Here is a 27,206-nt window from a genome sequence, read left to right on the forward strand (position 1 = left end):
ATGTGAAAGTTTACCTTTTTCTCTTTTTTATAACAATTTCAATTGTGACGTTTGACATTAAGACAAAACAGTAAACATTTAGGCATAATAAAAACTTGAGACAGAACAGGCATGGTAGCAGGGTACAACATAACAACATAGGGTAGCTGTAATAGTAGAAATAATAAAGAGGAAAAGAAAAAACAGAAAAGGAAGGCTATAAAATCCAGTGCCTTCTTCAATAGGAGCACATTTTAGTGTACATGCCATGCGTTTACGTCAGACTGACGTAACTTGTCACTGGTCTCTGATTGGTTTATATCTCCTCATCATTTCTCCCGCAGTGGCCATATTTGTTGATGTGTCATATCAAAGTGACTTGTTAGGGCTATCAGCTGTTAAGGCAGAAAGCTCAAAGTTATCCCTTATACCGGTTCGATCGCATTGGATTACAACATGGGCTTTTTGCATTTGGTAGGTGAAAAATATAATCATGTTTATTAAGCTTCATGTGTCATGTATGTTGGATTGCAGCGTTAGTTTCGCTAGCTGCAGTGTAGCTAACGCCTCTCTTATCAACGTTAGCTTAGCTAGCTACAGTAAGCAGTGGATCCATACAATATGTCAGTCTGCACTTATGCGTAACATACATTTGAACCACCCATTTTTGGTATCATATGTGTTACGTTATGTAAATCGTGTCACTAATGCCTTGTTTTGGTTAACTAAGCAGCTAGCAAGATTAAGTTAGCATTGGTATGGCTATCGTTAAATGAACCGAACTGTTAATAAAACGACAGTAAATACAAATGGCACTTCGGCTGCTATCTAACTACACAGTCACCTACCCAAGGCATGGAAACGTAAATCGTGTATTTTGATTCGGCTGGTTACTGATTATTATGTTCACTCATTTTGACATTGATGGCATGACACCTGTCGAAAGAGCATCAACGCCAGTGTGTGTTTTTATCTGTTGTGCTTTCACCATTTAACGCGATAAGCTTAATTGGCTGGATATATGTGGCTATGATCTACCTATTACTCATTAACGTAATGCGGTAGTAATGGAAAAACTGTAGTGAGTACGGATTAGATAAGGAAAAAGCAATGACAAATTGTTCTGGTGGGATTCAGGGTCAGGAAACATAGTGTTGCATATCATCTTTCAAATACAACATCTAAAACTAAAAGCCATGGGGATAATGTTTAACTTATATTTGATTTATGAGGTTCAACACATGACTGAATGTTTAAGTATGAGACGGGAAGACTTTGTTTAATAACCATTTCCATGTCTCTGGTGAGAAGAGGTTTAGTGGCCTGTTATTTAAAATCCCTCACATAAAGTGACCAAGAAAAGTGTCATCAAGCTAATCCATAAATGTTGTATTTCATATTCTTAAAAGTAGACATGTAAATAGAAACATGTGTTCATCATGTACCATTGGTCATCCCTTAGGAAAGTGCTATATAAATAAAGCTTTATTATTATTAGGAGATATCATTTTTCATATTGCTTCAATTGTATACTGTACTTGAGAAACATTGTACAGTTATTTTCCATAATCAAATCCTACCAAGTGTGTCATGAGAGATTTGAAAGATAATTGCATTAGGGTGAGGCTTTGTCATGATCTAAAATACCTATCTAAGTTGTGACATACAGCGCCACAGACCAACAAGTGTAACCCACGTAACAGGTGTTGATAAGACCAAACATCTTAGTGTGTGTCTGTTGGGCATGCCTCTGTGTTATGTGGTCCTTTTGTTAACAAATCCTCTTGCAAATAACCATGTGGAAATATATAAATCTTGCTCTCTGGTTACTCCTAGCTCAACACAAGGACAACATTGTGCCCAATGACCATGCAAAAAGCCCCCGGCTGCTATGTTGGTTACATTCAGGAATCTTAGGCTGTTCACAGAAAAACTATTGTGACAAAATGTATGAAAACAGTTCTTTTGTTTTGCACAATTTGAATCTTGCTATCTTCTCTGTGTCTACCTTTGCCTCTACCAGATTTGAACCAGAGAGGGACCATGGAACAGCCTGGTCCTGCCTCGGATACACACATGATGGAGGGATCGGAGGTTGAATCAGTGTCGGAAGAGTCACAACCGGGGAATCAGCATCACAACAGCGCATCTAACATAGAAGAGGAGGAAGACATCTCTCACAACCACAGTGCGGATGAGGCGGACAAGTTCAGTCAGGCAAACGATGAAGCAGAGCTTGACAGAGAATTAATCAAGACTACAACAGATGTTCAGACAGGCATACAGACAAGGTCGGAAGCTCAAACATGCAGTCAGGAACATGAAGAGGGGAGTGAGCTTGATGCTGGCTGTGACAGCAGTACAGCTTTTATGCAAAGCAAGATCCCTTCCCTTTCAGATGAGGCTGCTGGAGCTTCAGTAGCCCCAGTTATAGCTTTGGATGAGGTGGAAAGCTCTGATTCTGTTTCTGAAGGCACAGCAGAAACCTTATTGACTCGTAATGAAGTGAAGGATTCTCATGCCACACACTGCATTGAGCAGCCATCAGTCTTGGTCACAAATTGTCCCACAGAGCCATCGCCTGCTGATGATAGCAGCTCAGCAGAGAGTCCATCATCCCCTTCCCTCCAAAGTGCTTCCAAAGACTCCCCTACTGACTCGACAACCACCTCCGGGTTCTGCAACGGCCCTTCTACCCCCAGTTCAGACACAGTGGGCTCATCACCTGCTTCCAGCCCGCAAACTAGTGCCGACAACTCGGCCCCCTCCCATTCCTTCTCAAGTCCGTATGACACTGATTGCAGCCGAAAGCTTATCTCCCAGATCCAGCGCTCGCTGTCACAGGAGTCGCTGCTGGATGAGCTTGAGTCAGAGCTGTTGTCTTGTCAGCTGCCTGAGGGGGAACGTAAAGGTGAGGGCAAAGGAAGCCCACCTATCAACGGACTCCCTACAGACCAAGAGAACTGCATGGTGGTCTTTGAGAAGTGTGTGCAGTACCAGTATGCACAGCAGGAGAAGTCGATTCAGAGGTAAACTGCTATTTCGTCAGTTAGAATGGACGCAGTATGCTGTCAGTTATTACATTATTTCTGTCTCTGGTTTATTTGCTGCCTAGAGTAGCTGATTATTTACTAGGCCACCTTCGTAACGTCATTTTAAACTGCTATTTGTACAGAACTTGGTCAGTTTTGCAAGTGTTTTACCTACTTTCTAAATGCTATTGTTTTTCTTTTCCTTACACATTAGTTTTTTTAATCTTCCTTGATTTAGCAGACACACAAGAATAATTGTTTCAAGTAATCTTTTTTGTAATTCTTTGGCTAAATGACAGAGAGTGACCCAAATACTTTCCTATCCGGCGCTGTTCGACCTTCATTACAACACTCTACATTCTTCACTAATTTGCTTGGACTTGACCTGAATTGGTATTTTGTGGGGTGTTTCTGTCTGTGTCTATAGGCTGCTCGAGGAAAACAAGAGGCACCAGGAGCTGATTTTGGGTATATGTTCAGAGAAGGACAACATGAGGGATGAACTGAAAAAGAGGACAGAAACCGAAAAGCTGCACATGGCCACTATTAGAAAGGTTAGTTTATTTCTCTATTGTCCATTCACATTGTTCACGGTTCATATGGCACTGACTGTTGGAGCACAAACACAAGTAATGTGGTCTGTATCATCAGTATCCCTTAGTCTAACACAGGCATATTCTGAAATAATGGGCCATGTTTGTCCTGCATGTCTCTCCAAGCTATTTTTAATCATTTCTGGAACACAATGGAAGCATATGTTTTTCATTAACAAGGAAGCGCTCCTCTAAAATGTTTTGTCTCACTTCCTCCCTGGCGTACAAGTACTTATCTATTCATTGGATCTGGTCTAGCATCACTGTTGCCATAGAAGTAACAATAATTGATTCTTGCTTTCTTGGTAACAGCATTTGTTTAAGCATTGTGTAAGCAGAAGCATATAGGAGGGACTTTAATGGCATGAACCCAATGTATGCTTTTTCTTTATTTCCCTCCAAACACCATATGTAATTATGTTAGATATATTGTTTCAGAGATTGCCAGAGATATTTCAGCAATATTTTCTAGTAAAGGTCTCATTTCCAGGACTGGAACAAAGCCAAACTGACTTCCTCTTCGTGCGCTCTCTAAATTCTTTCAGCCTCCAACAGGTGTCACCCTGTGAAGCAGGTTATCCCAGGTGTGGCATTGGCTTACATGTGGCCTAACAAGTTGTTGACCTTGTTTACTCCCTGTTTATACAGTTGGAGGGCAGGGTGGAGGAGCTGCTGAAAGAACTGAAGGAGTCTCGGGATAAACTCATCCATCAGGACCATGCGGCTAAGGCTGCCCTCCAGCACATGCAGAAGGAAATGTCACACAGGCTTGAACAGGTATAACGGGGACACAAATACTTGACAAGCTGGTCACACTATGTAGTTTCGCCCTAGTCTGACCCGTATTTGCATGTCTGGATTTGTTCCAGTTGGCTGCTACAGTATCTTTATTTTGCCAATCGAGTTTAACTCCCAATGAAAACTTGTAAATATTATTATTATACCCATTCAATCAGATGTTTTTTTTCCATTTTTTTCTTGTGGAACTATGGTAGGAAATGAAACTTCTGTATTAATTTAATGTAGTGTGCATTTCAGTTTTACCCAGGACCCTTTACATTTCTTTCGAGTCATCTGATAAAATGTTTTAAATTATAGCTATGGACTTGCATGTATCCAGTCCTGTTTGGAATAAAAGGAGAGACTTGCCTTAAGTGAAGATGATTACATTTCGAGCGTGATAACATCAGACACTTCTACCAAATGCTTTAGGGATACTTGGTGATATACACATTTATATAAGATAGAATGGGATGCTCAGTTGTTTGAGTATTATTGATATATTGACTACAGCTTCTGTGGTCAGAGATGTCCCTATGGGGCGGCAACTTGTCAGAGAGAAATGGAGAGAAAGGCATTTCAAACCACAACACAGCACTTGTTTGCACTCTTGATCATCAAGACATTCAACATAAATAATTAATGCTGTATGTGTACAAGAAAATGGGTTTTCAATGTCCATTAAGAGAGTTCAGGGATAAGGAACAGTCTTGTGAAATGAATTAAAGATTTGCATTCACATTTGGTGTAGAAGCTCTATCTATTAAGCACGTTTATGCCAATGAATCAATATCACTTGTCCCACTTTAATTAACTAAAGTTGTTTTCATCCTAAGATTTAAATGATGCTAAGATAAAGATTACTCGCAGCATGACAAAAATGCAGTATCTTAGTTTTTGCCACTATCCCGTGTATCTTTGTCAATGTTTGCACAAAACAATTACCTGAACGGTCAAGGTCTTCGCACCCCTAACTCTTGTCATTGCAGATTGAATCACTTGTTAAGCGAATAGTGCAGAAGAGCACATTTTTCCTCCAATAGTTTCTCCACCTGGTTGAAACCATGTAGGGCACATTTCTCTTGACAGTTTTGTCACACTTCCCAACTTTTTAATTTCACTGTTCAGTGAACAATAGGAGGTACATTTTGCACTCGGTCGTCTCGTTTAGCCCTTCCTTATATCATTCCTTCCTTACAATAAGATGGGGGTCCAGTCCTAATCAACTGTTGCCCCTGGGGTTTGACACATTTGTTCCATATATTGTATTATATAAACTCTGCACCACCTGAGAGAACATTTCTTCCTTTTCTTTTTACTTACTGTATTTTATTTGAAGTGCACATTGTGATGCCCAAAGCACAACATTGGCTATATCTATTTCACTGAAAAACACAAAAACTCTTATACAGTTTTCCCCTTCTTCTCTTGCTCTCCTGAAAGTGAATATTTCACATAAAAGATAAACCTGAAACTGTGAAGTGGCACATGAGCATTTCGTTGGCATGAGGAATGAACACACAGGTGTGAGACCCGTAGTATGAACCACAGTGTCCTGCTCTTAAACGTGCAAGAATAATAAAAAAAGGATTGATAATTAAACTATTTTCTAGTTTGCATGTGTACTAAATAATGAAGTATTAATACAAACTAGTAAACATTAAAATAGACAACATAAAATTGCCTTCGTAACATTGCTGTCAAGCGGGTGCATGTCAGCTCTATTTGTAAAATGTATACAAGCTGACAGTGACAGTCAGCAATTTTTTTGCATCCACACCAAAAAACGAGGTCGTTCTCACCATCTATCAAACTGTCCATAATTCATTACTTGTACAAGTCAACGTTGACATTTGGGAAATTATACAAACCTATTTCATGATCCATTTCAGGTGAACAAGAAGTGTGACGAGGCCCGCCTGGAGAAGGAGGGCATGGTGATGAAGTATGTGCGGGGGGAGAAGGAGGCCCTGGACCTGCGGCGGGATAAGGAGAGTTTGGAGAAGAGGCTGAGAGAAGCCACGAAGGAGGTGGACCGCCAGGCCCTCCGAGGAAACCAGCTGGCTCAGGATAAGGGTCGGATGCAGCAGCTGTACGACGCTAAGGTAAACACTGACAGGTTTACATGCCTTGTTAAAGAGTGTTTGTTTTTAAAACCTTCAATATTAGGACCTAAAAACTCAACAACAGCAGCAATTCTTACTGTTTTATCCGATTTAGCCTTAAAGTTACCTATGACAAAGGTACATTACTGTTATTTATGGTAGATTAGTTTTTTGTTGCAGTGTTTTGATGTGGTAAATTGAGTGAATTTAGTATTATTTGCCACTCGGGACAATATAAACATATACAACAGCCACACTTATTAGTTTGTACTTGAGAGTAAAGGACACCACGTCGCATGTTCATTCTCCATATCAGTTTATTATAGACGAACAAACACTGTTTTGTGCATGCTGATGTCATTCTTACCATGGTTTGAGTCTTCTATGTCAGCAGTTTGTTGGATTTCCGACTTGTAAGCTTCCTAATACATATTAGAATTAGCATGAGAAACACATCAGGATTGTTAACTATCTCAGCTCAGCCGATGACCCGTTGCTCTCCTAGCCTCTGATCCTGATCCTGCTTCACCCATCTCTCTGTCTCTCAGGAAGGTGAGGTCAGCAGGTTGACTCGAGAGGTGGAAAAGTTAAAAGAGGAGATCAACTCGCATCTCATCAAGGTCAGATGGGCCCAGAACAAACTGAAGAGTGAGGCGGATTCACACAAGGTAATGTAAATGTTATTGACTGTCAAACCGGATCATGTTTTCAACAGATATTACTACTAAAATGTGCTTTTAGTTTACAGGCAGACATAGGGAAAATACATTTTGGTTCCAATGCTACTGTAAACGTATCCAAAACACAGAGAAGAGATCAGTATATTTGTATTACTTTCAGAATACCATTGTGCTTTGGATGTGTTTTGTATTTGACCTGAACTTGCTGCAGTCAAATTGTATTTAAATGATACACTGAACACACATTTCACATTTACATATCTAATAAGGTTGACTACATACAGTACAGTACAGTGGGCATATCAGTTTGAACTTATTTTAGGTTTGTGGTTAATGTTGATTTCCTCCATTTACCTTACAAACCACGCCTGTTGTTTGTCAAACATCTGCGTCTGCCAAGTATTTTCAGAATACCAATGGCGTCCCCTTTATCTGCAGCCGCTCCATAAAAGACACGATTAGATTTGTCTTTTGATTCAGGGGCGAAATGAAATGGGGGGTGAAAATGGTACAGTAATGACCCTGAAAGGAAATCATCATTAACATTGTAGCTATTTTGGAAAATGACTATTACAAAATAATGCTTTTGTTTTGCTGCCTCCAAGCAAATGCACAACTATAAACAGAGGAAAGTGTGAATACTCGGTAGTTGCTCAAGGCCGCAGCAGCTGAGCCACTAATGTTTTCTTTTGTGGGGGTTGTTGGGTGTGTACATCACAAATAATATTATGCATTTGCTAGGAAAGAAACAGAAACATTTCCAAGTTATTGCACAGCTTTTTATAAATTACGAGTTTTATTCTGAAGCAAAAAGCCTTTTTTACTGTCATTATTACAACATATTGTTTATGTTGTTTATCTGTGTGCAGGAAACTAAAGACAAACTGAGAGAAACCACTTCCAAATTGACCCAGGCCAAAGAAGAGACTGAACAGATCCGCAAGAACTGCCAGGACATGATCCGAACATACCAGGTCTGTGGTATTTATCACATGGGAGCATTAGTTTGCTCATGATCAATAATGTGAGCAAATATGAAATACCTGTTCATGTGTGAGAAACATCTTGTCTTTGTTTGTTGAATGTACTGGAGCTGGAGAATGCATGTTTATTTTGGCAGTTTAACACTTGTGTGCTTAGCAAAATCTGAGAGTGCAGTCACTGAGCCAACTCACTGAAGATTTGAAACGGTTGGTCTAAGAATTAAGTAGTCAAATCTGATTGGACAGTGAGAAATGCATCACATGCTCCTGCCGTCACATACATGGACCTGAGTGATTCTATTTCCATGTCATTACTTCTAATTTCTTCATTTGTTATATAAACTTTGTAATTAGATGAGCAAAAAAATCGACTTTAATGATTTAGTTTTATTAGAACGGCAGTTTTCATTTAGTCCTTGTGATGGTAGCAGAGAGCCGCTTAATATTTCTCTCTGTTTGAAAAGATTATTTGAGCCATTGTACTCGATCACAGTGACAGCAGATTTACACAGTCATACTGCATTTATTTAGTTATAATGTACATTGCAACTAATATTCGTATTCACACCATTCTTGCACTTGAACACAGTTAATCATAGATTCCAATTGTCAGCATTATTATTTACACCCTGTTGCTGTATATATATATTATAGTATGATATGCATATTTTGCATACTTAATTCACTTTTCTGCATGCACATAATCCATTATGAGTAATATATGACTCAAAAAAGGTGTAGTTTTCCTGTCTATTCCCACTTATCAGCCATTTCTTATTGATTTACTCTAAGGCCAATAAAGTTGCATGTTAGATTTTTCATTTCAACTTCTTTTTTTGTTTTGTGTGCTTTGGATATGCTGAGCCATTCTTATGTTGTTATATCAGCGTTCACTTCCCCCCTCTTCTATTCTCTCTGTCACTCTTGATTGTTGTCTTGTTTTGTAATCTTTTGACCCCCCCCATCTCCTCCAGGAATCAGAGGAAATCAAGTCCAACGAGCTGGATGCTAAACTGAGGGAGACCAAAGTCGAGCTGGAGAGACACAAGCAGGAACAAACAGGCCAATTAGAGGTGCTAACCACTGTGCACTCACACAAACGCTTTCAAACACACACACACACATATGTATACACAAGTACTCATTAGTGTATATACATTAGCTTAAGTAGGCACTTTCAATCCTGGACCAAAGGTGAAGCTTTACCATAAACATTAGTTGTGTATATGCTTGCATACGTGTTGATTAACTATGTTCCTATTTGGGACTTGGTGATGATTCACCAAAAAATACAAAACAAACATTTATACAGATTTCCTACTAATTCAAAATTGCATAAACCTTCTGTTCCGCCAGGCCTTTATTCAGCTCTTTTATTGATGGATTTGATGCCAGCTATTCTAGTAAAAGGTTTATTTTCTGCTGTTTTCATCACTATGAGAGATGTAATTGCCTTAAGTAAGAATGAGTAACCAACTGGCACATGGGCTCTACAGGCTGACACGCATGCACACAGCACTGACATGGACTGAATCCAAACACAATGGCCTGTTTTTCTCTCTGCCTCGTTCTGAGGGGAAATGCTCTTTAAAAATAAATGGCCTAGAAATAATCAATATAGCTGTGGGTTACAACAACAACCCAGAAGACATCTCGCATGTCTTTCCATCATGCCACACTCTGGTTTGTTTACTCAGGGTGTTTACAAGACCTTCAATTTAAATCCACAAATATCATGCCTCAGTAACCGGTTTTTTTCCCCCTTCAGTTTGCTTTCACCCCTGTTTTTTTCATTCCATTTGTTCATTTAAAGATTACAATGATAAACACTGAGGTGATATACAGTATATTGTAGGCCTATATTGTGTGTCAATTGTTTTTAGAAAAGATTTCCTAATGTAGCACTTCAGTTTAGGCAGGTAGCGCTTCCCTGCTGATGGAAAAAATCGATCTAAATCTGTGCCTATTTTAGTATATGCTCAAAGTATGATGCAACTTAGTCATAAATAATGCAAAACAAAGCAGTTGGGTGTCCATAACGCTGTGGGTGTTAACATTAAAAAAGGATGGGCATGATGAATGGAGGGAATAGACGGTACATTTGCCGGCTTCTCCATTAGTGGCATGTTGTCTTGGATACCACAGGCTACTAATTGCTTCTTGGAAAAGTTGACTAGCAGTCGTATCATTAATGGCTTTGTTCCAAAGATGAGACAAAACATTATTAAGCGTTTGCATGTGTAATGGCTGCATAAACAAAATGGTGTTAATGAATGCCACAGTAGGATTTCCAGGAAGTGCATCTTCATTGAAAAGATGCTGCAGGATTATTTATTTTTTTCCCAGAAAGCAATTTGTTACATAAATCTGACTGAGGGTTAAGTTAAACAATAACTGAATTGGTCCTTTGTAAATTCTGATTGTGATCAATTGGATGAAACACAGATAAGAAACCTTTACCCTAGAAACTGAAATGATTTTGAAAGTAGAAAGTTTATAAATGGATAATCTCATATCTAATGTATCTGGCAGGTGCATCGAGTGAAGGCCAAAGAGCTGGATGACCTGAAAAGGAGCTACAAAGAGGGCATGGATGAACTCGTTACTCTACGAACCAAGGTTTGTCATATAAATACGCACTTGAACATGTGTGTGTGCACATGTCACCGGCAGGACTTCACGTTAATTAAGGGTGTGTGTTGTTCTGTAGTTAAAGTGTCTAGAGGACGAGCGACCACGCTGGGAGGACGAGCTGAACAAGTACAGGGAGATCATCAACCGGCAGAAAGCTGAGATCGGACGCCAGAGAGACAAGCTGGAGGAGATCACTGCGCTTGAGGAGCAGCATCAATGGTACCCACACACACATACATACATACATACATACATACATACATACATACACACACACACACACGGTGATCATGCAGGAACAGAACTTTAAATGCCAGGCATAATTGGTTTGATAGAACAGTGTAATATAGTTCTACTGCAGGTACCTTACTGCAGGATTCAAAGGTACTGTAGGCCAGGGACAGATATAGCACACTGGGCAGAGAGGGACTCTGGCCCCTCTGTGGCTCTGCAGGCCGTATGCAGATGACTTGAGAAACTAGAAATTAAAATGCTGCATTCTGTGTGAGCCATAAGTAGGTGGCGCCAACCCAGATAGATTTATGCAAAAAGCTTCTCTACTTTTTTTTTCTCGCTGTCATTCTGAGCAGCAGGACGTTCCTTCACCACTCGCACCAAAAACTGTAATTTGTTGGCAGGCAGAACATAATTTGATTCCACCAGTTCTTTGCTCTGTAGAAAACTTCACTACCAGTGGAGATTGTGACCTTTATCCTGACTCGCTGGCTGTGGTCGAATAGTCTTTTTTAGCTTGAAGTATCAAGGCAGCCGTGATAAGAGCTGTTTGAATCTCCTAAATGCTATGGAAGGCATCTGCAATGCTTCCTTTCTTATCTCCTATAGCATAGGGTACACTGGACCATCCTTTTTGAAGGAAAAGAAGATAATGCAATCCCACAATTCCTTGCGGCAGTAACATTAAACCACACGGCAGACGCATATGATCAAATCCTCTGGTGCATAGTTACATAGCCTACTGTAAGTGCAGTCTGCTTAGCCCTCGTGGTAGTCTTTTTAATTCTCCATCCCATCTTGACCTCATACCGTTTTTCATTGAGGTCAGGGTTAGTTATTTTGAAAATCAAACGGTAAGTGGTCATTTTGGATATTATGTATCTTCAGTGGTCCATTACAAATGACTTATTTGAATGAAATAATGGATTAACAATTGAAAGAGTGAACTATTACTGGTATGAATCATGTCAATCACGTATTGCATTTTTGCATAAACAATATCTCTTAAGTCTATTTTCTGTTCTTTATAAAGCAAAATTGCCTGTTTGTCATACAATGGTCATGTATACTTGTCTCCCTGACAGTACCTATTTCACACACACACACACACACAAAATAATCAAAGTTCATTATGAATCCATTTAATATGAGCCAATAATTATTTCGTCCCGCAGTGATAAACAGGAGGTCACGTCTCTTCGTGAGGAAGTGGACAGCCTGAGCACCCAGATGGCCGACCTCCAGCGGGACGTCGAGGGCAGCAGGGAGCGCGAGGCTGAGCTGCTGGGCTTCACGGAGAAGCTGAGCAGTAAGAACGCCCAGCTGCAGTCGGAGAGCAACTCTCTGCAGTCTCAGCTGGACCAGCTCAGCAGCAGCTTCACCGAGCTGCAGGCCAAGCTGGAGGAGACCAACCGGCTGCTGGACGACAAGGTGAGGGAACTCTGGACAGAGGAGTGAGATGTAGGAGTGGTACAGGACAGATGAGTGTTCTGACCTGGATACAATTTCCTTGGACAGTGGTGTTTTAGACAATTAGAAGAAATATTGAAGCATTTTCTTCTTTTTTTTTTTACTAGTTTTTATTTATTGATAAGGTTTGTGTCCTTTGCTCAAAACACAAAACATATTTCTTCTTAGTTGATGTTAAACTAACAAAGAAAAATGTCATATTGTATTGTTTTTTAATCTAAAAGCAGTTTTATTATTTTATTTTACCTGCATTTTAAAAATAAATTCTTTAAAAAATAAAACGGGTAAATAAAAAGGAACAATAAAAACATATAGCCAACATAATTAAATAAGTATTATTTAAAATAAACAGCCAAAATAATTATAAAAGTGATAAGTTTAAAATAATTTGGCATGTATCATAATAAGGTAAATTTCATTAAAAAGTGAAAAGACAAAATGTTAATTGCAAATTTCTAAAGGGTTCAGGATTTGTCCTCATCATGTCATCAAAGCTTTTCTCCTTGCTTCATGACATAGTAAAACAAACTCCTAGATAGGCTTGGCACAGATATAAATACATAGACGCAACAGGTATTTTTTTCTATTCAATCACAGGTTGCGAAACTAAGTTGTTTTCGGGACAAGCAGCCGTCGTGGAGTTATCTAGCCACTCTATCACGGCTGCATCATTAGTCTAATCCCCCCCCCCCCCCCCCCCCCCTGTCTCCATTTCTCCTGCAGTCTCGACAGCTGAAGCAGGAGGGGTCTCTGAGGCAGCAGGAGGTGCAGGGCCTGCAGGAGGAGCGGGCGGCGCTGCAGACGGAGGCGGACCAACTCAAAACCAGAGTGGAAGAGCTGAGGGACGAGCTGGTGACTCAGAAAAGGAAACAAGCCGCCAGCATCAAAGACCTGACGAAACAGCTAATACAAGGTTAGGAAACGGGCTTACAGTATATTTCTGTAGCTCATCACGGTACAGTGCCCAACTTAATGTAACTGTTTCATCAGCAGATAAAGAGATTACGCCTAATGAGAGCCATGTAGCTCAGTGTGATGCTACTGTACAATCATGAAGCAGTGTCTCAGCTTGTTCCGTAGCTTAAAGACAGTCTGATTACTAAATTCCTACATCCAGTTAAAAACGACCTATATATAAAGATTGTATTGTGAAAATGTGGTTGAAATTTGATAAGAAAACTTCTAGCAGACAATCACAACACTGATGGCTGAAGGGGAAAAAAATTCTTTATTTTCTAGAATGACAGTAAATTAGATGATTTAAATTCCAAGGTATCAAAAGTGTTGTATTATTTCCAGCCCTGCCAAAGTTGCCACTGCGTCATGTATCTAAAACCATATCGGAAAATGTAATGAGTACAAATGATAGATTTCCTTCCCATCATCTAATTTGACTTCACCGTGATATTTATCTTTTATTATGGAATGACCGGACTGAGAGGCTATCTGTCCTCTGGATTTTAAGAGTAGAAAGTGCGCGTGATTAGAAACAAGAGAGATGGGAGTGCACTGTTAAAAGAGAGATAATGTTCTTCCCTCGTCCTAAGATTATACTTAATACACTGAGTTGGCTCCCAAAACATGGTTCTCTGTGACACTAAGGTACACAATTTGGAAGCTTTACCACCTTTCAGTTGTCAGCTGGGACCGATTTTTATTAGAAGAGCCAGTGTTCATTCATCAGTGTTGCTGTTACAGCTTCCCACTGTCATTTTCAGCCTTAGTTTATGCATGGAAGGTTTGCCGAGTGGGCACTGTTCTTTAAAAGCAGCCTGCGTCACCTTTATTCAGGTAGACACCTTCACAGAAGAACAGTTCAGTCAAGCAATGAAGCTTAGCTTTGACTTTCAGACTGCCTTTTTGAGGGCTTCTGTTTCTTATAGTTAAGAGTTCCTTTTTGCATAGATGAGAGTAACACCTACGTCACTTCCGGGCGAAAATTACGGCCCTGTCCACTTTTGGGGGAAAACAACGCTGTCATTTGAATGGCGGTCAATACAAATTCTGAAGTTTTTGCCAATCCGATCAGACATTTTTGAAAACCGTGGATCTTCAAAGAGCCCGATTACGATGGCCAGTCAGGCAAACAATTACATTCAATCATTGGAAATCGACGATCGGGCTCGATATATGGTTAAATTAAAATCAGTAGGCGAGGCTGTATTTTCGCCAGCTGTTACTCTCATGAGCGAGGTGGAAAATAATAGTTGTATCATGCCAAAAAGCTGCTGTGTTGTTTATTGCACCTCAAACATTAAAACAAATCTAGAGTTACGTTTTTTCTGTACTTCCTCTAAGAAAAAAGGACAGTAAAAGAAGAGCTCTGTGGCTTCAGGCTTGATCGCCAGTCAAATGACAGCGTTGTTTCCCCCAAAAGTGGGCGGGGCCGTAAAGTGACGTAGATGTTACTCTCATCTATGGCTATAGTACATTTGTTCAAGTCATAATCCCTGGAAGTGTTTTCTGTTACCTTGAGGATAATGTTTATCAACAGAAAAAAAGCTTCTGATTTCGACAGTTTTCTAAATCAATTATTTTTTAAAGTTATTTATAAAGAGGAACTATCAAATGTCGTCCAGTAATAACCGTTTTTAATGCAAATATTTGCTTGCTTTTCTTTTGTTGACATGATTGAATTACATTTTTTCCTCACTGCATTATGTTTTAGTTAATAACTTACTCTAATGTTCAGCAGTCAGCAATACCAACAATATATTTGTTGTGAAAGCATGTATCTTAACATTCAGATTGTTTATCATAGAGACTCACAGTTACTTACTTTTCCTTCTTCTTCTACAGCTCGTAAGAGATTGGAGCATGTTGAGAACGGAGGCTGTGACCGGGATGCCAGCAGTATGGGCAGTCGCTCAAGTTCCTCAGGTACTGCTCCTGGATTTGGTTAGTATTTAACACATACAGAAGTAATACCATAGAAGAATTTAGATTTTACAAATATTTGTCCTATAGTTGTGTAATTTTTTTTCTGGTGGCATAAAAACCCCTCCAAAGAAAATATAGTTTATTTAAAGGGGACCTATCATGCAAAATGCACTTTTTTATGTCTTTTATACATAAATATGTGTCCCCGGTGCGTCGGGGAACTCACGCAGCGTCAGAAAATAAAACCCTCTCTCTTTTCCTCCGTACCCAAATCTCTAAAAACGGGGCTACAACGGAGCTGATCCAGATTTGCGTCCGATATGACGTAATATCGGAAATGTAGGCTGGCTTTACACCCACGGCCCTATCAGAAACGTTGCTATCAGAAACAATGCCCGACTGTTTTGGACGTAATGTGGTCGGTGCATGTTTACATTAGCATCGCTAACACTCAGAGCTAACCTGTACTGGAGAGCATGTGTGTGAAGAAGCTGGAAATAAAAAGGAACTCACCTTGTGGTATAACTGGCAAGAGAGAAAGCCTTTGAGCTCCGTACTGTTTCAGAAATAATCCTTGATAATGATATGGCGTTTCATCACCGCAGTATCTGCCGGTAGAATCTCCCGCATGAGCTCAGCCCCCTCCTTTTTTTTTTTTTTTTTAACAATTTTACCCCAAATCAGCACTTTTGAAACAGGAAGTGAAATAGAGGGATATGAGGCATGGCTAGAATGGGTGATCTGTTTGGTATTTTGAGCAAAACACTTCATAGACATGTTTTTTATATATTTTTTTATATATCTGAGACCTATGCTATTGCCTAAAAATAGCATGATAGGTGCACTTTAACACAATTAAATCAAAGTGAAAATGCCATTTTAAAAGTAGTAACAAATTAGCCAACAGCTAGTCGACACATGACCAAAGACACAACAATAAACTGTTTTCTAAGTTGATCTCGATCTCCATTCCTCAGGCTCTTTGAATACACGCCATGGGGTGGGCAGTGGTGTTGAAGAGCGGTCCCCAGACAGCCAGGCGGTCCCTTCAGTGGTGGTGGTGGACAACTACCCAGAGGTGGACAAAACCGTGCTTGTGGAGCGCATTGTCCGTCTGCAAAAGGCCCTCGCTCGAAAGCAGGAGAAAATCGAGTTCATGGAGGATCACATCAAGCAACTGGTGGAGGAGATCCGCAGAAAGACCAAGTGAGTGGAGGAAACAGAGCTGAAACTGCTATTTGTCAGTATTTGCTGCAACAATGGTTGGTAGTATATTCAAACAATACTGACAGAGGTTAGTTGTACTGTAGACGCAGTGTTTCAGACCATGAAGCTGGTTTTAATGGAACGGTAGTAGTGCAGCAATAAAACAGTTTTGACTGCAAGGTAGTTAACCTGGCTTGTTTTAATAGATGCATTAAAAACAAGCAGCCATTGAATTATACAGGAAAAGTCAGAGGAACATAAAAAGTTTCTCACTAAAGAGAAGAGAATGCTCCGAGGTAGAATCAGGTCTAGGATGCCGCAACACGACTCGCTGAGGTCACATACCAAATACTCTGTGTACTTGTACTCTGAAACATCCTGTGGAAACTTGTTTGGCCATTTTATGTGAAACCTGCATTGGAGAAAAGAAGCAAATACTCATGTAATAGTGATTTTCAGTGTGACAGGAGTAGGAGCAGTTTATTGCAGCTGTGTAACAAAGTAAAAGGACTTACTTACTTAATAATTACACATGTTAAAAACCTCTTAGAATTTCATTTGAATGCACATGGATACACTGAGCAAACTAGACTGCTGCATTGACAGGATAACTGGGAAACATTACATATAATATTTCATTTTTATACATATTTATTTATATATGACCAAACAAAGCTCAACCTTGACAAATATTTGAGCACATCATTCCTCACTCCAAAGTGTACTGCTTCACCTTGAAAACAGCATAGTGCATAAAGAAGCACTTTATGGCCCCCTACCTCCCTGTGTGTGTCACGGCTTTAACTCACGCAGCACACTTCGCGACAAACTTCCTTCAGAACTATTTATAGTCGAGCTGATCAAGAGGGGGAAATGCATTGGTGTGGCTTCGTAATGATGTGCCATCCATATTCATGGCCATCACCTAAACTGAAGAGACGGTGTGAAGGACGCGAGAGCTATCTTTAATCACATCGGTACTTTATGTATAGGTTAAGCCTTGAAGTGGATTGTGCACCAATGTCAGGATTACATGTGGAGTGGGCATGATTTGAAACTCTCATGGGTAGAACCACACAGAGTAAACATGGAAAACAGTTTTCTCTTGTGAGTAAAATGTTATTCATTGATCAGATAACTCCAAACAATCATTAGTCTCTTGTTGCCTGATTACAATTAAATCCCTGCTTGATTCTACTCGGATCATTTCTCATATCTTTCTCAGCTCTACACTTCTATTGAATCCATTAGCCTCAACCTACATTCATGAGTTAAAATTGAGGGCGAATCCCACGGTTGTTGAGCTAAATTTAGCTCTGTAAGATCTCGGCTAAGCGGGTGTGGTGGTGGTGGTGGTGGGGGGGGGGGTTTCACTGCCCAGAATGTGGATGTGAATTTGTCCTTTTTGCCTTTCTGTCCCTATCCCTTCAGGACAGCCTGGTGAACTCTGATGAGATAACGGTGTGTTTGTTCATCACCTGCTTCACGCTCACAGAGTGGTGGAAGCTTAGTGGGTCTCTGAGAAAGGACAGTTAGTGGAAGAAAAGCTGATTTTTGATTTAGTTTGTTGTATGATCACAGCAGTGGTTTTGCTACTTTACTATTAATGAATGTCACTCTTTACTATGAATGTGTACCCACAATAAAAAAAAAAAAATAGAGTTTTGAAGTTGGGAGCTTGTATCAGGTAAAAGTCTGAAAGTGCATTTAGAAACGTCCAATCAGAAAGCTTCAAGAGCTTTTAAAAATGTGGCGTTGTTCCTTCTACTGTATGGTGGTATCTTGTGTCAGTTTTGCATTTATTCGGCCCTGCAACGTGAAAGTGTTTTAAATCTCCTGAGCCTTTGTTTGTTTATTTTTGAGCACACCTGAATGGCCTCTTCTTAAAGTCAAGGGGGCAAAGGCTCATGGGTATTGCAGTATTTAGAGTCATCAGTCATGCCAAACAAATGAAAAGCACATCATTTATTATGAAAATGAAGTTACTGTAGGTAAAACCATTGCATTATCTGCGTGACTTTGGGAAAGCTTTGGAACTTTTTGCTACATGATTATTTTTAGAAGCGATTTGCTTGTCATTCAGCCATACATTGTATTTCCCCAGCTGCTAGGAAGTGAAACACGGGTCATTGGCTGCATACAGTACAGTATATGTGATTTGTAGCAAATGAGCTAAAACATGCAGAAACAGATGCATCATCCTTCAAGGGTAATGATGTCTGTCCTTCAATACCCACACCTGGTTATGCTGAACATTAAGTCTGAATGGGCCTTTTATGTGACTTGAATGAAGCCGATACAAACCCGAGGAGAACGGCCGTCTGTTCACTACATGCAGATGGATATTTATCTAGGGAGCAACCCTTTTTCTCTGTTCGTTGTAATCAATGCTCAGAACAATAAACTCCATTGAGGGTTATTAAGGATGCTGAATGTGTTTAAAATATATTAGAACGGAGCCTTTCAAGGTGATCTGGGATCTTTGTCCTGCAGTTACTTCATGCTTTTAATTTCAGTTGATATATAAGACAGAGTGTAGTATTTTTTTGTGTAAATAAAGGAAGATCCATTTAGATTTGATCTTAAGTATTTACATTTATCAAAAATAGATGGTTGCAGCCTTTAACATAAAGCTGGTATTTGCCGACTTAATTCATGGTATTAGCCTGCGTCGTTCTAAAGATAAAACATATAAAAAACCAAAGCCATATCTTTCTTTTTTTGCATCTCCCCTTTTTGCGCTGCCATTTTTTTGGGCACAACCTTAAGAGGGGGGACTTTCACTGTAGTGCGCTCCAATAAGTCATATTCAAGAGCTGTACTGCACTCAGAACTGCCACCTTCACTTCCTGCATGCTTGACTTGCCGCCTTCATTGCTTAGTTTCTGCTGGGAAAAAAAGAACATACTGTACTAACAAACCCCAACAAGTCATTGTCTTGCTCACACCCTGCCTGCCGCCGCCCTCTGCATGCCACTCAGCACACCATGTGGCCACATCTTTAATTTCTGTCACTTGTTTTTGTTTTTACTAAAACACTGTCGTGATGGAACTGGGGTCCAAATATGGACCCTCGCAAGTCTAGTCAGAGGTAAGTCCCCTTTTAATGTCTGCGCGAGCCCAGCTGTTGTGTGTGTTTGTGGATGGGGAATCTGTGATGGTGGCTTTTTCTGTAGTGCTTCCTTAGCTACTGTTTCATTTCGATTTTTTGCATGGCAGATTTTTTTTGGTTTGATTATACATAGACTGTAACAAACTGTTTGAAGTCTACAGTAGGTAAATATCAGGTTGACAAAATTAACGACTTTGAATACCAAGGACCATTTTTATATTAAAGGATGAAACTGATTTTCTTTTTCAGCAACACAGAGAAAGTCAGAGTTAACACTGTAATTGTATCCACACTATTTCAGAGTAGTCTTATGGTTTATATAAAGTAGTCTGTGCAACATAATTCAGCTGTTTTATATTCTTATACTACAATTCTATTCATGCATGCTATATTCAAAAATATATTAAACTTATATCCCTGGCTGGCATGTTTTCAACCATTCAAAGATCTCTATCACAACATGTTTCCTTAAATAGAACACTTACACTTGAAAGCTATAATTAAACTGTAAGCTCTTCAATGAATGCCTATTGCATGTCAAATATTGTAGCTTAACATTGAAAGAGAAAAATGTAGTCTACAATCTGCTTGCCATTAATTTGTATTTGTTGTATTTCTGACTAATTAGTAGTAGTAGTCGCCGTAGTAGAAATGGTTGTAGTAGTACATACTGTATGTATTCACCTAAATGGATTGACATTCCTTCCTGAGAATCCTTTTATAAGCTTTATGATGGAAATTGTTGAGTGGAAATCTAATTGCTAATCTGACTCAGGGTCAGGTCCCTCTGCTCACCCCACAGTTACCCGCCTTTTTAAGAAGCCTCTCTCGTGCACGTCCTGAATCTGAACTAAACAACGTCAGTATGGAGCTGAGTATTGTTGATGTTTGAGGTCGGTGCTTCAGGTGAACAGCTGTGTCGAGAGCTGGTTTTAAAATATTGATTAATGCTCCATCTCCAGAGGTTTACCGGCGGATGTTGACCTTTTTCTGTAGGGCAGCACCTAACCCTCTTCACCTGCACACGCTCCAGGAGAAAATGAAGAACCAAGTTGCCATTGCAAAAGCTTTTGAGTTCCAACCTTGCACGCATTTAATTTCTCTTTGATGCCTGGAGGGAGTCTAGCGCGAGCATTCTCATGGAGAAATGTTCTGGATGAGCTCCGAACACTAATTTCCTTAACCATGTCCTTTATCTTGAATACTGCTTTGTGTTATTCTCTTTTCTTTGGGGTGGCATATTAAGACAAATATGATAATAAAGCACGCGGTAATGAATTCCAGTCACAATGGCGGCTCTCTTTGGGTCTGTTTTCATGTTAATGGAAACACACTTGTTTGTCAGTGTTCTCTCTGGGAAAATTGGACAACAGGAAGTTTGGAGCTATTACGCTAATGAATTCCCCTCTCTGTGACACAAACATAGCTTAACCTCGACGCTGTTTTGTTATTCAGATGAAAATGAATTATGAACATGAAGATTTATCTCACTTTCACACACACACTCGGTTGATTAATTGAATCCTGGCAGCCCATTCCAAAGCTGTCTTTTTCATTACCTTTCCTCCTCTGACTGGCAGAAAAATCATCTTTTGAACTATGACTGAATGTGTCCTGTGCGCACAAGTTCAACAAGCCACCCCACTGGAATTACTATTCTAGAAACGTCCACTGCTGCTGGAAATGGTTTGTATTCCTCTGAAGGAGCTCTCCATGCTCCTACCTATAAATCCTACTTTTTCAATTTTCTTTGCTCCACAGCTGACTCACACTTTGCCTCTCCTTATTGAAGCATGCTGTTTCACTTTCTCTTCTCCTCTTCCTCCCAATAGAATAATCCAGAGCTATGTGCTGAGAGAGGAGTCGGGGGCCCTCTCATCAGAGGCGTCGGACATTAACAAGGCTAACGTGAGTCGGCGGGGGGGCATCATGGCGTCTCTTTACACCTCCCACCCGGCGGACAGCGGGCTGACCCTGGATCTGTCGCTAGAGATCAACAGGAAGCTGCAGGCTGTGTTGGAGGACACACTGCTGAAGAACATTACTCTGAAGGTAAGCAGGCATCATAGATAAGTGTAGTGAGCTTTGGATGTAGAATTCAACGCGGTGGTATTATTAATGATGGGTAATTTGCAGTGCGTGATTAATTATACGAGCTTAGATGACCTCAGAGGGTAATTAATTAGCTGTCATTGTCTTGCACCACTTTGACTTTTTAAGTGTCTACTTTTAAAAATCATGTTAATGTTAGCCAGATCAAAATATAAAAAAGTTTTTCATTGGGATTATGTCAGGTTGAATGTAACATAGATTAGAAACACAACAACATGTACTAAAATACTTCATTTTTCATTCATATAACTATTATTCAAAAATGTATTTGATTAGCAGTTTATTTGCTCTTATTGCACACATAGCTTTTTTAAAGGTTTTTATAATAATATTATTTAGGCCAAAAATATTTCCCTTTTTTATGAAGACAGCATGTTAATGAACAGATCAGTATAGGAGAACAAAATGTAAGATGGCAAAAATGCTAATTTACAATCCAAGTCTCTTGATAGGTTACAAAAGTAGTACATTCCGAGTGGCTATATACAGATACTACATTTAATACACCTTTTTGTGTGTGTTTTCATGCATTTATCGAATCAAAGCATTTATATTTGTACTTTATTTTGGCATTTAGAGGTTTGGATATTTGTCATCCAGAAAATGAAGCTCATTTCCTTTTAACACGTCAAACCCACAGCAGCCTGTGAGCCTGCAGGATGCCTGTACTGTAGCACAGTATGAACTGCTCATGCAGAATACTGATGGGCAGCCTTCTTTAGTTTCTTAGGCTCGGCGCTGTAATTATGACACTCGGGCATCACAGCCAACCAGACACATCCAGAAGCACGAGCTGTTCCTGGGTTACTTTCGACATTTTTCCATCCCCTTGCTTCCACTGGTTAAAAGAAAGAATGTCACCACTTTATACATTAACTACAATAAATTCATGTAAATTAGTTTGAAATATTTATTTGATGGTGTTTATTTTGGCTACATAAGGCATGAAAAAAGTTTATGAAAGTGGACTAGCTTATTAAAATTACACAGAAATAGAAAGGCAGAAATAAGTTTTAAATAAGACGTTTTACCGATTCTACTTAAACAACACTACAGGGATGGTAAAAAAACACTACTATCAATATGATAGTTTAAAGGTGGATAAATGGGGGAGTTTAATCAAAGCACAGTGGACATCGAGCCAGCTGCTACTTTCTATCCATTGAGGTGGTCTCACATTTGGCTCGTATATTCCAAACCTTTTAGAGAGATATTGAAACTGTGGTCTAATAAAAGACGTGTTCCTCCTTCTTTCTACTTCATGATCTGAAATAGTGGATTTAAGCCTATATTCACAGCATCCATTCAGCGCTTGTGTATGTAAGCTTTGTCCGTGTCCTAAGGGTCTTTTATATTCATTTAATAGAATTAGGATTTCAACTGGACCGATTTTCTGATGTGTAGGTGGGAAATGATGAATCCCTTCCACCTCTCAGTTTTTTAACAGCAGCCTGTCTGAAGAGGTGATGCGGCCAAATGACGTACCTATGAGAGATGGAGCGCCAGGGATCAACGCTCTGTTTTTATTTCCATTACATTTAATTATTAAAATCACAAAGAACTTAAACCATGAAGTGCACAAATAGGGACTTATTTTGCTTGTATAAATTAGTCCTCATTGAAATATGCACATTTACCAGACATAGACTAGTCTTAATTTCATTATGTGTGTGGAAACGAATGAAGAAGATGTTAGTCACTTTTGTTATAAATTCTTAATGAAGTAAATATATACCGTCAAGAGTGTAATACAAGCACGATGTTCTGCAAAACAACTGAACAAGAGTGTAATACAAGCACGATGTTCTGCAAAACAACTGAACAATGTCCACAATTTCTAGATACTAGAACGTGTCAAACCTATCTTAATCCACATTAAATACAGTGCGCAAAAACTACCTTTCAAACATTGAGGTATCAGAAAGCTGAAAAATAAAAATATTATACTGCACCTACATAGTCCCGTTTTCATTCATAGTTACTGCTTCTCTTAGGTTCCTTTTTCACACTTTTGTTAGATGCTTTAAAAACTAAAAAAGACAATAGATGTTAATTGTAATGTGGGAGTATGTTCTTTTTCGGCAGCGACTTTTGTTTCTGTGGATGAAAGATGATTGGCAGTAAGCAGGAAGAAATGAACACTCAGCGTAGGCACAATAATGAGACAATGAAACAAAACACTCTCTCAAAGCCCAATTAAAGCTTCACATCTACCGTGATGAGTAATTTGGCTTTGGCCATTTTCAAATCTGTGATAATTGTTTTTCATTACGTTTTAAAATATTGATTGCAGTTTCTAAAAAATGTTGTGACAATATGTTTCGTTAGTTCCTACTCTTATTATTAAAAAAGTCAATGTCATCCAAGCTTTTTAAATGCCATTTTTGTACCGAAAATATATATTTCTATATGAAGTAAGAAAGAGCAAAAATGCTGGACATGCAGTCACACCAGTTCGTCTCAGGAATCCCGAATTAAACGTTGTATTTAAGTCTAAAAGTCTTCATTTTCTTTAACAGGAGAATCTACAGACCCTGGGGTCCGAGATTGAGCGGCTCATAAAGCAGCAGAGAGACCCTGAGGACGCAGTAAGCAGGAAGTGACACTACCATGTCACAGGAAAGAGGAAAATAAGGGCCAAGGATGACTTATAGAACCTACCATTTTGAAGTGACAGCTATATCCTCACTCTCACATCACATGAAGGAGCAGATTGAATGTTGTAAGTGCCAGTATCACCTCAGGCTGTTTTTTCTGGAGGCCCTGTTGAACTCTGTCCATTTGTCTGAACTTACTTGAACTGTCATTATTCTATCCACATTGTAACACCTCGTCTGACACAACAAATCTTCCTCTGGCTAACGTCCTTCCCCCCCCTGAGCCAAGATAAAAGTCCTCGGGCCAGTTGTTTCAAGCTGAACATTCTTAATTCCCTTGTAAACAAGTTGATTGAAGATCCATCATCATGAATGTATAGAAAATTTGACATGGGAAGTAGTCAGAAAATGATTTGCCAATGAACTCATCCTATAAAAAATATATTTATTCTTCAAGTAAACTGAAACAAGATCCCCCAGCATGCCCTGCTCTCAGCTTGTCTCCTGTCTGCCAATAAGCCACATTTATTTTTGAAAAGCTGCTTGACGACACAGCACTCCAAAAGTGGAAAAAGAAACAGATCAGCCGATGCTCGTTGGGGACCTCGTGTGCCACCTGAGTATTTTTCCTCAACTTTTGCTCTGCACAGCACTTACAAAATAGCTGGTGAAGCAAGGTGCCTCGCATCATCAGCACCACGGTGCGACACTGAAGGAAGCAGAGCGTGTCTTTGCCGTGTTTCATGCAGCAAACAGCACTATGCCATCAGCGTGGAAGAATCCTCAATCTGAAGAAAATCCATGACAAGTATAATATCATGTTAAGGTTTAAATGTAGAGCTGGTCTTGAGTTTGGCCATTTTGAATATGATTTTTAATTTATTTGAATTTCTGTTAAAATTAAGTTTTATTTGTCTGATTATTTTCACCTAAAGTTTTCAATTTTATTTAGATAACAAATACCTTGTATAAGTTTGCCTCTTCTTCACAAATGGTCTACCAAATGGCAACAATTTGTCTTTATCAGACACGAGCATCTAAATCTGTTTGTGTTTCAGCTTCCTTTGTTGTTCCTTTCTTACACAAGGCAGAGAGATGCTAAAAGCTTGTAGAAAGATACTTTGCACCGCGTGCATCATATGGTCTGATGAAGGGGAAAAAGACAAACATTTGAAGGTATTCCTATCACCCCTTTTTTAATTTTTCTTTTTCTTTGTTGTCCCAATGAGTCTGTTCAAGTAATTCAATTGTAGAGGAATCCAAGGGAAGACATGAGATCTGTAGCTACAGAAATGCATCCAGGGACAAAGTGCAATGTTCCTTTCATTGATTTATATTTTATTTACTATTTTGTCTTTTTTTTCCTGTTCTGAATGTGTGCCAGTATATTGTTTTAAATGTCTGTTTGTGACTGTGCTGGTTTAGAAATATCCAAATTGTGTGTGTCTGCATGTGTGCCTTTTTAAACCTTGCAAGCTTGTGTGCCTTTTTAACCTTGCAAGCTTGTGTGTTTACACCATGTGTGTACATGCTTCAGCTGTAGGGGCTTTTAGGTTGACACAAGATTGACCATGAAGTTTGCTTTATTTATGGGGGGTAAACTTAATTTGCATTTAGACCAGAGTCGAACACACACGTGCAGCTTCTGTCTCTTGTTCACAGCTGTTAGGAGAATCATCAAAACACACACACACACTCGTAAACAGATCACTTGCTTGATTCGATACTACTAACGTTTTCGGGATTTTTGAAGCAGCTGTCACAGAACACAGGCCTCCATTTCTTTATTTGCCAGATCAGAAACAGGCCTTTATTTGTCATGAATGATTGTTAATGTGTTCCTTTACCCTACATCCTGAGGCTATGTTGAAATAGCCCGCTACCTGAATAGAAATTATGTTTCCAGGATTGAGGTCATGTTACTGCGGTGGGTGCTTGCGTACCTCCACTGTTATCTCATCCAAACTTATTTCCTTTTGACGTGGGATCAGCATGTAAACATACTGACGGCACACCTTGATTCTACTTGATATTGATAATTAGTAACCTTTTTAAACTCCAAAAGGTTCAGTAAGGTTAAAGTGTTATCAATCTAAATTAAGGTTTCTGTTTCTATCGAGCCAGTTGATTATTTCATAATGAAACTAATCTGGATGTTCATGCATCTTATGAATGCTTAATGCTGAATCTGTGAAAATCTGTTTCTGGGACAGAAGTAAAATACAACCTATGCAAAAAAAAACTTGCCAAGGATTTCCTAATTAATACTTCCTAATTCTCAGAGGCATGCTAATACGTCTCTACTGTTTTGGTCGCAGCGTGTCACCTGTAAGAATCTTGCTGATCCTGGATTTTCACACATTTCCACAGCCTTGAAACCTAGCCATGATGCAGCATTGTGTTGATGTTTCACAATATGGATATGAATAAATCAGTGTGTGTGAGTGTCAAAATGTGAGATTAAATTAGATGTTTGTCATTCTTCTGTTTTCCTCCTGTTGTGCAATGATTTCCCCTTCAATGTTTTTGTGGAATATTCAAACTGTGATCATAATATACATTTGTACATATGTTATTCTGTAAAATTCTAACGAGATTGTTTTTAAAGATGCTGATTCTGTTTGTATATATGGTGTTTCCAGGGAATAAAAGGAGACGAGTCTTGACTTTCTCTTGAATGTCCCGCAGTGTCTCATATTTCTTCTGTTTGCCTTTACGCTAAGGTCAACACTAACATCTGTTTGGACATTTTGCACAGAGATAACATCTCACACACTGGCTATTTGTGGCATGCAGCCACTTCAAAAGC

The 27,206-nt window shown here is 39.3% G+C and overlaps 1 protein-coding gene across 2 annotated transcripts; it reads left to right on the plus strand.

Annotated features, from left to right (window-relative positions):
* The first annotated feature begins 348 nt into the window (after positions 1–348).
* ccdc186 (coiled-coil domain-containing protein 186) lies at positions 349–27,079 on the plus strand. 2 transcript variants are annotated; one of them, XM_034119431.1, is made up of 16 exons: positions 349–453; positions 2,003–3,008; positions 3,439–3,565; positions 4,253–4,381; positions 6,277–6,489; positions 7,038–7,157; positions 8,039–8,143; positions 9,127–9,225; positions 10,685–10,771; positions 10,863–11,005; positions 12,196–12,451; positions 13,214–13,403; positions 15,290–15,388; positions 16,348–16,576; positions 21,521–21,740; positions 24,320–27,079. In XM_034119431.1, the coding sequence occupies exons 2-16, from the start codon at positions 2,023–2,025 to the stop codon at positions 24,401–24,403; spliced, it is 3,087 nt and encodes a 1,028-aa protein (XP_033975322.1). In that variant the 5' UTR covers positions 349–453; positions 2,003–2,022; the 3' UTR covers positions 24,404–27,079. The 2 variants fall into 2 exon arrangements, with proteins under 2 accessions (XP_033975322.1, XP_033975323.1); XM_034119432.1 differs by having other exon boundaries at positions 15,290–15,370.
* Positions 27,080–27,206: the final 127 nt, after the last annotated feature.

Source organism: Trematomus bernacchii, unplaced genomic scaffold (assembly GCF_902827165.1).
Source record: "Trematomus bernacchii unplaced genomic scaffold, fTreBer1.1, whole genome shotgun sequence".
Lineage (NCBI taxonomy): Eukaryota > Metazoa > Chordata > Actinopteri > Perciformes > Nototheniidae > Trematomus > Trematomus bernacchii.

Coding starts and splice junctions, on each gene's coding strand:
- ccdc186 (XM_034119431.1), top strand. CDS start 2,023: ATGGAACAGCCTGGTCCTGCCTCGGATACACACATGATGGAGGGATCG. Junction 4,382..6,276: donor TGTCACACAGGCTTGAACAG/GTATAACGGGGA, acceptor GATCCATTTCAG/GTGAACAAGAAGTGTGACGA. Junction 11,006..12,195: donor CTTGAGGAGCAGCATCAATG/GTACCCACACAC, acceptor TTCGTCCCGCAG/TGATAAACAGGAGGTCACGT.